This window comes from Mercenaria mercenaria, unplaced genomic scaffold, assembly GCF_021730395.1.
Source record: "Mercenaria mercenaria strain notata unplaced genomic scaffold, MADL_Memer_1 contig_4821, whole genome shotgun sequence".
NCBI classification, from domain to species: Eukaryota; Metazoa; Mollusca; class Bivalvia; order Venerida; family Veneridae; genus Mercenaria; species Mercenaria mercenaria.
In genome coordinates, this window is record NW_026463080.1 from 54,716 (window position 1) to 66,219 (window position 11,504).

Genomic DNA, 11,504 nt, shown 5'->3' on the forward strand with positions numbered 1-11,504 from the left:
TTTTGGTGAAATTATGCCCCCTTTTGAACTTAAAACTCTTTTGATATTTAACCTTTTGGGGTAATATTTTCCTGCTTCTGGGACAATATTTCGAATAGTCGAGCTTGGCTGTCTTATGGACAGCTCTTGTTATATCTGAGAATTTGCACCAGACAGATGGGTTTTACCAATTTTTAGAAATATTCATTATATTATATGCTGATGACACAGTTATTGTTAGTGAAAATGAAACTGATCTGCAAAATAGTTTAAATGTTTTTGAAAACTACTGCAAGCAGTGGAAATTAACTGTAAACGTCAGTAAAACAAAAATATTGTTAATAGGTACAAGAAGAAGAAGTTATAATCACAGATTTGTATTCAATGGTCAAGAATTAGAGATAGTTAATGAATACAAATACTTGGGTATATATGTTTCAAGAAGTGGTAGCAACCTTTAAAGCAGCCAAAAAACACATTGCTGAGCAGGCTAACAAAGCAATGTTTTCACTTTTAAGGAAAATAAGAGTGCTTAATTTACCCATAGATTTACAAGTTGACATTTTTAGTAAAACAATTAGACCAATATTATTATATGGATATGAAATATGGGGTTTTGGGAATTTGGCTATAGTAGAAAGAGTACAGCTGAAATTTTTCAAACTTATTTTGAATCTCAAAAAAATCAAATATGTTATATGGAGAACTAGGAATTATGCCTTTAGAAGTAGAAATAAAAAGGAGAATTGTTGCTTTTTGGAGTAGATCACATAATGTTGAATGTAACAAATTGTCTAGTAAGCTCTGTCTTAATATGTTTGTTAATCAGACTCAAATTAAATCCAAGTGGCTTGAAAATGTTAAAAATTTAATTGTATCAAATGGTTATGCATATCTATGGAACTTATTTGCTGATGTAAATGCCAAATGGTTAGCATTGACATTTAAACAGAAAATTAAAGACCAATATATGCAAAATTGGAATGATGCTATTTCACAAAATGTCTAGTGCAAATTGTTAGAAGCTTGTCAAGGAAAATTTTACACAAAGTAAATATATAAAATTGTTGCCTAAGAAATATTGTAAAACAATATGTGGTAATATTAATGGTAACCTTTTTATGTAGGAACCACAGGTTACCAATAGAGGTAGGAAGGTGGCATAGTATTCCCTTATCAGACAGAAAATGTCAGTTATGCAATCAAAATATTGGAGATGAGCTCCATTATGTCTTAGAATGCAAACATTTTGTAGATGATAGCTCTAAGGAGACTTATTAAAAGATACTATTTTAGATATCCAAATGTACTGAAATATAATCAGTTGTTCAATAGTGATAATAAGTTTGAATTAATTAAACGTTGTCAGTTCCTCGATATTATAAAGAGAAATGTAAAAGCTAGTTACAATTAGCCATACACATGAAATGTATAAAAATGTATAATGTACATATGTATAATATTATGTAAAAGCAATATTTATGGTGCAGTTGTATAAGAAATGCAAATGATATTATATAACTATATAATTAAATGTAAATAACATGTAAATACAGTATAGGCATGCATGTATAAAGTCTTCTTACATTTCGTTTCGGTAAGACCACTTGTGAGACTACATTTTCTTGCCTAATCTGATACCACAAAGTCACTTTACTTAACAAAAAATATTTAATTAACAATAACTAACAAATGTAAGAAGAAACCAAGACCCACAAGTTCAATTATCCCAAATATCGAGCATTAATATCTCCAATTTAATCCTCCACCAGATATAAGTACCACCCAAAAACCTTCATCTATGAATACATGCATGCATATACATTTGAAATTTGGTAACCATCTATTTGTACTATTGCCTAATAGCACATGACATGCTTTATATAGCCATATATTTATGTAAACCAATTTGCTTGAATGATGTAAAAATATTACATACACTTCGTACATTGACCGTAGACAGAAGCAGGTATCATTTCAACAGTTTGAAATATTTTAACTTCACTACAAAAAGCACATTTATTAAACTACTTACCAGCTTACACTATGACGTAAAATGACCAGCAGCCAGTCTGACAGCAAAGCAACCGCATATCCATTGTCAAATATCCGAACCAGTCAAATATAATATCCAAACACACTTAATTATAAGAATACACAGTTGGACAAAGTTCTTTCAACATATAAAGCACCACAGCATAATAAGAATACTAGATAGTTGACATTAAACTCACATCGCTTATAAGCCAATCACGAACATAATTTAACAACATCCTTCACCCTTCCTTCATAATATCCAAACTGAAGTTACACACTTTCAAAATAGCACGCGGAAACGGCAAGTCCAAACTTGTGTATCAACTTAACTTAAACTACAAAAAAGCATGTAATCCATGCATCACGCACAACTAACCATAAAATTTAAATATACACATCATAGCAAGATTTCTTTCATATAAAATTAAAATAGAGTTGCAATTAAATTTTAATCTTCTTTCCAAAGTATTATATAAATTTGAATGAACTACCCAAAGCTATTATTCATGAACAAAAGACAGACGGTCAGTGTTTTTACAAGAAATGTCACTTTTTGACAGTCTGAAATATACACAATCTCGTGCCAAATACTAGATTCAAACCAATCTGTAATTCGACAAAACAAATATATTTAGTCAAATTAATTATACAAATAACGTAAATCCGAAAATTTGCATACCGATTATTGCTAAAATAGTAAAAAAATAAATACACTTAATGTTAAGTGTATGTCGCATTGGCACGGGTTCGTTGCTCGTCTTACAGGTGTATAGTGCGTCTAGTAGGATTCGTTGCTCATTTTTCACAGATTTTTCTATCAAGTGAGCAACGAAATCGTGCTGGGTGCGGTGCTGGGTGTGGGGTGGTGAATCTTTTCCACATGCGACATACATATACTGTCTTCATAACGCAGATCTATGATTAATAATATTGTAAAAAAAAAAAGAATTTTTAAACAATAGATGGTAACGTTTTAGGAAACATATTCTGTTTGCTCTCTGTAAATTAGATTTGCTACGTACCGCTGATTAAAACGTATTACTATATATATATATATATATATATGAGGCCGAATCTCAAAATGAATGATGAAATTAAGGGATAAAAGGTTGACTCAATAAGAGCTATATGTCCAAATTATATTACTAAATACTTGCTGCAGTTCATTACAAATGTACACTTTATTTCAATACAATCCAAGATTTAATATTAAGTTGAAATTGTTTAAGAAACAAATTATTATGTCTCCCCCAGGAGACATATTGTTTTTAACCTGTCCGTCCGTCCGTCCTTCCGTCCGTCCGTCCGTACGTCACACTTCATTTCCGAGCAATAACTGGAGAACCATTTGACCTAGAACCTTCAAACTTCATAGGGTTGTAGGGCTGCTGGAGTAGACGACCCCTATTGTTTTTGGGGTCACTCCGTCAAAGGTCAAGGTCACAGGGTCCTGAACATTGAAAACCATTTCCAATCAATAACTAGAGAACCACTTGACCCAGAATGTTGAAACTTCATAGGATGATTGGTCATGAAGGGTAGATGACCCCTATTGATTTTGGGGTCACTCCGTCAAAGGTCGAGGTCACAGGGGCCTGAACATTGAAAACCATTTCCGATCAATAACTAGAGAACCACTTGACCCAGAATGTTGAAACTTCATAGGATGACTGGTCATGAAGAGTAGATGACCCCTATTGATTTTGGGGTCACTCCGTCAAAGGTCAAGGTCACAGGGGCCTGAACATTGAAAACCATTTCCGATCAATAACTTGAGAACCACTTGACCCAGAATGTTGAAACTTCAGAGGATGATTGTTCATGAAGAGTAGATGACCCCTATCGATTTTGGGATCACTCTGTGAAAGGTCAAGGTCACAGGGGCCCGAACATTGAAAACTATTTCCGGTCAGTAACTTGAGAACCACTTGACCCAGAATGATGAAACTTCATAGGATGATTGGTCATGCAGAGTAGATGACCCCTAACGATTTTAGGGTCACTCTGTTAAAGGTCAAGGCCACAGGGGCCTGAACATGGAAAACCATTTCCAATCAATAACTTGAGAACCTTTCGACCCAGAATGTTGAAACTTCATAGGATGATTGTTCATGCAGAGTAAATGACCCCTATTGTTTTTGGGGTCACTCCATTAAAGGACAAGGTCACAGGGGTCTGAACATTGATAACCAGTTCCGATCAATAACTTGAGAACCACTTGACCCAGAATGTTGAAACTTCATAGGATGATTAAACATGCAGAGTAGATGACCCCTATTGATTTTGGGGTCAGTCTATTAAAGGTCAAGGTCACAGTGGCCCGTTCATGTAAAATCATTTTTTGGAAATAACTTGAGAACCACTTGACCTACAATGTTGAAACTTAATAGGATGATTGAACATGCAGAGTAGATGACCCGTATTTATTTTAAGGTCACTTGATCAAAGGTCAAGGTCACAGGAGCCTGAACAGTGACTTGAGAACTACTAGGCCAAGAGTGTTGAAATTTAGCGTGATGACTGGACATGCCAAGTAGATGATCCCTATTGCAGCCATCCATCAGTGTCTCTTCGACTTTCGCTCCTGACCCCTGTTGACTTCTTGCCTATAGGACTTTGCATTGGGGGAGACATGCGCTTTTTTACAAAAGCATTTTCTAGTTTAAAAATTGGGGGTGAAACGTCTTGGGTATAACTAAATTGGGGGGAAACGTCTTGGGAGGAAACGTCTTGGGGGGGAAATGTCTTAAGGGGGAACTGTCTAGGGGGGGAAACCTCCGGTATTCAGACATTTCAGCCTTACAGACCAAACATGCATCATTTTATGAACATAGGTATTTATACTAAATGGGCTAGCTTAGTCTCAGTATCTTCTGAAAAAAATACTCATTACCATACCGATTTGACAGGATAATTCTGTTTTCTGGTATTAGCAACGAATAAATATCCCCCTGACCATATTTACTGGAGAATGGGATTTATCCTATAATGTCGAAATTATCAATACAGTGATAGCATTTAGTATTATCCTTTTTCAAGGTTTAAAGAAAGAAAATATATCAAATAAAAAAAAATATTGCAGGCTAGTCATGAAATGTTACTAAGATCATGATGCAGCAAAAATATCCTCAAAGTTTAATTTTGAAATCTTATCTTTTATTCACTGCTTCTTTCATAGCTTGATAGCGGTGGTTTTAAACTATTTGCATTTTTTCAAGGTAAACAAATTATTTGTAGAAAGATTTTGTTGTCAAGGTCGTAAAAAAGTATTTTCACTGTGAGAATAAATGCTTATCTTTTGGCAAAAATAATTGCTAAACTATCGGTTAAACTCGCCGACCCCTATCAACCCTTTTACGGTCAGATAACACAGGAAGGAATTTATCTTGTAATGTTGAAACGGTCAATAATCAAACCTGATCGAAAATACTTCCAGAATTATATTTTTTAAATTCAGCATGTCCTCCAGTAAAAAGTTAAAAGTAGATACTGGATAAAAACTAAAGAATATCCCTGAGAGGTCGAAATGTCTCTTGGGTCAAATTGTCCAAGGATATTCAAATTTGGGTCGATTCAAGTTAGTGTCTTGTGGTTGAAATGTCTTTGATTCGAAATGTCTAGCAATAGTAGTAGCATGTGGTAACGTTCTTAAAGATCTGCAGATTACAATGAGCATTTGACGACCATATGTTGTGCTGAACATCCTGTTTGGTTTGAAAGTTACATGTTTAAAAGTGTTTCAAATGTGCTCTTATTTTTAAAGAATAATTGGGAAATTATTTTTTGTACCTTGTAGATTCATCAAGAAGAGGAGAATTTCAGACACTTTTGGGTCCAGGATTTTCAGAGATACTTAAAGAATACAACCTTAACAAGTAAAGGAATTCTAGAGTCTAAATTTAAGAATAATATTAGAAAATTGTACATGACTTCGTACTTTTAATATTCATATAAATTTACTACTAATAAATACAATAAATATGTTATTCACTTTAAGAGTTTGTTTGAAAATGGAAACTGCAGGAAATGAGTGAATTCACACTCCAAAATTATGCAAAAGCATTGGGTGTAATTTTACAAATTTTAAGTCACTTAAAAAAAAATAAGTTGAATGTTTGTTTCAACAACCTGCACTTCACTGATGTTTTATTTAAAAATATGCTTCTCTTAATTAATTGCTATCATTGTAATATTTCTTGCAGTACGTGTAATCCAATCCCAGATTTAGAGGTTGATACGCATCAAGATGCTCAAAAGAATGGTGAAAAAAGAAATCTGCAGTCCGAGAAGGTAATTTTAATTTGTGACATTATTTTTGGCGGCCAGAACCAGAATTTGATAAGAGATAACTTGGAAAAGTTTACATAAACAATATTTTTATTTACTGTAACAGCTTTTTTATTGGGTCCCCCTTCTAAGCAGGCTGGGTATATTGCTTTGCAGATGTCTGTTGGTTGGTAGGTATGTAGACCAGTCAATTTCCAGATGATAACTGAAGAACACTTGGTTCTTAGAATCAGGAAAGTTGAGGCTGGTTATGAGTAGCAGATGACCCCTATTGATTTGGAGATCAGTAGGCCAAAGGTAAAGGTCACCATGACCCATAACAGTTGAGCCATTTCAAGATGATAACTTGTTTGGGGCTTTAATCAAGAAACTTAATAGGGAGCTTGATCATGATCAGCAGGTTGCCCCTATTGATTTTTAGGTCAAAGGTCAATGTCACATTAACCCAGAACAGAGTAACTTTTGTGTACAGTGACCAAATAATTTCTGTTTCTAAAAATCTTGTGCAATTACTGAATGCACCAAGGGGGCATTTAATGTTCTTCAAGCTCTTGCTATTTAAAACATCTTTTTGAGCAGTCAAGTTGATCTCTTTTATTAGACTCAAGATCATCAAAAAAGATTTCAAGGTAATTCTGATTGTTACATTTTCGTGTTTGGTGAATAATGGCAATAGAAGTAAAAGAAAGATTTATACTGCTTAGTAAGATAAGCATAATAACTTTTACTTTGATAATGATAAAATGTGTTCACAAGGATTATTTTAGATCTTTAATCTTCCAGAAACCAAGGACTTCAAAGGTGAAGAGACTTCAAGAGACCTCTCCACAGAAGACAAAGAAAAAGAAGACAACTGAAACTGATCTGGTAAAGAATATTCTTTTAAAAGTATTTACAGTTCCTTAATGCAGTTTTAAGTTCCATACATATCTTTTAATCTTATTTTTAAAAAGTCAAATCAGCCGTCAAAACAGTGAAAAGGCATTATTACATTTAGGAACTATACTTTTAATAATGCATATGAACATAAATGCCACAGGGCACTCATTTGGCTGTTTTTGGGGCCGAATATGGGCCCCATTCCTGTCAAAAAATATGTTTTTTCCCCTTTCTTAGAAGAGTATGAGAAAGTTTCTTTGACTTTCTGTGGTATTACTGAATGTTGAAAATACATGTTTCCTCTGCCAAAAAAATAGCTCCCTGACAATATAACTTTCTAATTTATTATTGATTGAAAGACCGGTCATTTGCATATATTTATTTTATCGTATTATTATCGTATTAAATCTGGCATTTCAGATCCGTATAGCCAATGAGCTCGAGCTTACTGAGCTGGAGTCTGTGCGTACAAGCTCACCAGCAAAACAACACCATTCTATCTGCCAGGAGACCCCAGTTAAATCAAATAGCCCTGCTAAAGAGAATACCCCTGCAAAAAATCAGCACCTTGGTTCAGCTTTCAGAAAAGTTACACCTGAAAAAAGGTAAGTTAGCTTTATTTCTTATCTGTCAAATAGTGGAAAGATTGGTTCCTTTCGAAAAACAGCTAGATTCCATTATGGGTTCTAGAGTTTCAGTCCCGGAAATCGGCAAAATTTTCTATTTTGGCCTTTTCAGCCGATATAGAGGTTTCATTTATACTTTGATTTGATACAAACTTGCACAGAATGTTTATCTTCATGACATGTAGGCTAAGTTCGAAACTGGGATAGGGCCAAAAACTAGGTCAACAGTCAAATCAGTTATCAGCTTGTTAACAGCCTAGATACCACATTTATGCCCTTTTCTCCATGAAACTTGGTCAGAATGTTTATCTTGATGATTCCAAGGCCAAGTATAACAGGTTAATGGTATAGGGTCATCCTGACCTCTTGTCATTTTTACTATCACCATAACAGTGATTAGTTTGAATATTTTATAGTGCATTCATACATTCAGCCTGTTCAAACTTAAAAATTCATAATGTAAAGAGCAATGAGCTCTAATATTTATACCCGGTAGGTATTTTGGCTATGCAGAAAATTGTTTTTTTTTTTTTTTTTTTGAGAGTAATATTTCAAGTATTGCATTATTTATGACATTTTTAGGAATTGCGTTGGATCAGTGATACGAGGAGGTCTTCTGGCACTAGACCAGACAACTGTCGACATTACAGACCATGAAATGTCACCAATAAGAGGTACAACATACAGTTTACATGCAACTCAATTTGTATCTCAAAACAGGATTTCGTTTGAGTGTAACATTTGTTTAACAATGGGGATACTTTACTTAAGCATGAAGCCTGTTATATGTTAAAAATTATGTGCATCCTGATCCAGTCAGACATAAGACATTTAAAAGTTGTTTGAAAACTATAATTGATTTCATGCCTGAAAATGGAGGAATTTCAAAAGAAGAAGTTGAATAATTGAATCAAAATGTTACATATAGGAAACATAAAACTTCAAATCAAGTTACCATATAACAATAATATTGTTAACTCATTTGCACAGTGTTAGATAATTTTTCATTTAGGGAAGAAGTGTCGATGCCAGGAAGCTGTAGAAGCACTGCAGAAAGAAAATGAATCTTTGGGGAATTCGTATTACAATATGGCTGGAGAAATTAGATCTTTATGGGCGTGAATTAATTTGGTAAGCACTGAACATTTTAAGATAATGTTGTGTTTAAAAATATGTCAAGGAGTATTTAAGGAATACCTCCATCTGAAGATGATGGTGATAAAAAGTTGTCACTTTGGAATACTTAACAGTAAAAATATAGTACAGGAGCTATTGTGATCACGCTGTGTCAGTCGTCCATCAAGTCGTCTGTCTGCATCAACATTTGTGTTTAAACAACATTCCTCCAAAACCAACGGATGGATTTTGATAAAACTTGGCCATGATGTTCCTTAGGTGGTCGTCTACCAAAGTTGGTCAGATGGTTCGGCTTGGTTGCACGCAGGGGCTGCAGGAGCTAAAAAGAGAAAAAACTTCAAACGACATCTCCTCCTAAACAGATTTTGAAATAATTTCACACAAAAATTAATGGTCCTTGTGTCGCCCTCTACTAAGATTGTTCAAATTATACTGATTCATCAAAAAACATGGCTGCTGGAGGTTCTGGTCACTTTTCCCTCTATGTATATAGTTGAAACTTTAAAGATCTTCTTGTATGAAACTGCTTGCCCAATTTTAGAATAATTTTACACAAATAGTCCTTGTGTGACCCTCTACCAAGATTGTGCAAATTATTTTGATTCGTCAAAAAAACATGGCCGCCAGAGGGCATGGTCACATTACTTCTCTGAATCAATAATAGCTAGTCTTGATATTTGGCGTGTGATATAAAGTTTGTAATTTCTACCATAATTGTTCAAATTATTGCCCTAGGATCAAAAGTGTGTTTGACTTGTATATAATATAGGCTTCAACATAGAAGAAATCTAACTCTGTACTTATTCAAACACACTTGAAACCTTGTATACAGGTGAGTGCTTTAGGGTCAATGACCCTCTTGTTACTTATATGGTAAGTTACATAGTGATGTGTCATAAAACTCACCTTCCATTGATAATATCCATTGAAATACCATGTATCATATTCAGTTCTGCCCTATCAGTAGACAGAAATTGTAAATACTTTGGTGATATTGTGTTATTGTTGTGGATGTGTAAGCAACATATTTATACTGGTTGTTCTTAATCGTTTTTACAGCTGGACCAAAGGCAGCAGAGCAACAGCATTCCTCAGCCTAATGAGAGTCTTACAGCTTTGTTAAATCAAAATGTGAGTAAGGTTGGTTAAAGGCAAGAATCTAACTAAAAGATCTTACAGATTTTATTTTAAGGGGAATATTCAACATTTGACAATGTCAGACTTCCGGAAAGTTTGGAAAAAACTGAGCCAGACATTTGGTCCGACCAATTATTTTCATTAATTTCTGGATTCTGCAGGTGTACTTTTTTAATGACACAATTTCGTCTTCTTGAGATGTAATTACACTTTATGTTTTTATTGTTTGGTTTAACATTATACCAACACAATTATAGGTCGTATCGCAACTTTCTAGCTTTTTATGGAAGAGGAAGACCCAAGGTGCCCCTCCGTGCATTATTTCATCAAATGTGGGCATCATGGTAGAACCACCGACCTTCCATAAGCTAGCTAAATGGCTTCCTCACATAAAGAATTCAAGACTGAGCCAGACTTGAACTAACATTGCTGAGGGGCAAATTATTTGTAGTCAGAGACCATAATCACTTGGCCACAATGACTCCTATACAAAATAAGTAACACCTATATATGCACATAACTTATTTTATGAAGTGGTTTATAGATACTTTAAATTCTTGATGAAAATATTGACTGATAATATTATTGTATGGAACTTTATAATTTTCAGGATGTTCAACCTGCCCGGGATATAACTAGCACCCCAGTAAGTTCAACATCAACCACACCAGTGGCTAGTCCTACACCAATACTTTTGGAGCTGCTAACATTGAAATGTTCAGTGGATTCACCAAGGTATTTTATAACATATACACTTACTAATTTTTTTCCTGCAGAGGTTTTATTGCTTTTATTGAAATAATGTACATACATTGATATATCCATTACTTGACTATTAAGTTTTTATGTAAAGTACAGTAGTATTGGTAAAATGTCAGTGGAAAGCAAAAGGGGTTAGAAATTATTAAATCCTAAAAGTTCTGAAAATGTTTGTGTTTGATATATTTTTAGGAGCAGCTGATATCAGACATTGAAGGTATTGAGGATTATTCGAAGGCCGCTAAGAAACTTTTATCGGAGACTGTACACGGAGGAGGAGTACAGGGGTAGGACTCTCACTGGAGCTCGGGCTAACAAACTTTACAAAGAAAGACCCCAGCTGGAAGACCCTTCCAAGCTTAAAGTGATTTATGGTAGGTAATGTTGAGATGTTTTGAGAGTTCTTTTTCACTATATGAACTGGCAGAGCAAAGCAAGCTGACCATGATATGCATATTAGGGCATGAATAACAGATAGTCTGAATGTCTTCGGTGACTTTATATCCCAAACAGCTTGCAGGATTTAAATGAAACCTCACAGGAATAGTGGTTGTTTAGTTTAGGTGTGCAAATGGTGAAGATGTTTGACAAAAATTTATTGCGTCAGGATTACATCTACATTAGCAATTGTGATATAAATGAAATCTCATAAGAATGCTGGTA

The 11,504-nt window shown here is 34.3% G+C and overlaps 1 protein-coding gene across 2 annotated transcripts in view; it reads left to right on the forward strand.

Moving 5' to 3' along the window:
• Positions 1–11,466, forward strand: part of LOC128554200 (uncharacterized) — a 34,226-nt gene extending 22,760 nt beyond the window's left edge. The window contains exons 3-11 of one of the 2 annotated variants that reach the window (XM_053535447.1): positions 5,813–5,891; positions 6,219–6,306; positions 7,087–7,170; positions 7,603–7,787; positions 8,391–8,482; positions 8,821–8,939; positions 10,005–10,076; positions 10,693–10,817; positions 11,034–11,466. In XM_053535447.1, coding sequence (XP_053391422.1) covers positions 5,813–5,891; positions 6,219–6,306; positions 7,087–7,170; positions 7,603–7,787; positions 8,391–8,482; positions 8,821–8,930 — 638 coding nt within the window. In that variant the 3' untranslated portion in view covers positions 8,931–8,939; positions 10,005–10,076; positions 10,693–10,817; positions 11,034–11,466. The remainder of the gene's footprint in view (positions 1–5,812; positions 5,892–6,218; positions 6,307–7,086; positions 7,171–7,602; positions 7,788–8,390; positions 8,483–8,820; positions 8,940–10,004; positions 10,077–10,692; positions 10,818–11,033) is intronic. The other variant, XM_053535448.1, reaches the window with a different exon arrangement.
• The last annotated feature ends 38 nt before the right edge of the window (positions 11,467–11,504 follow it).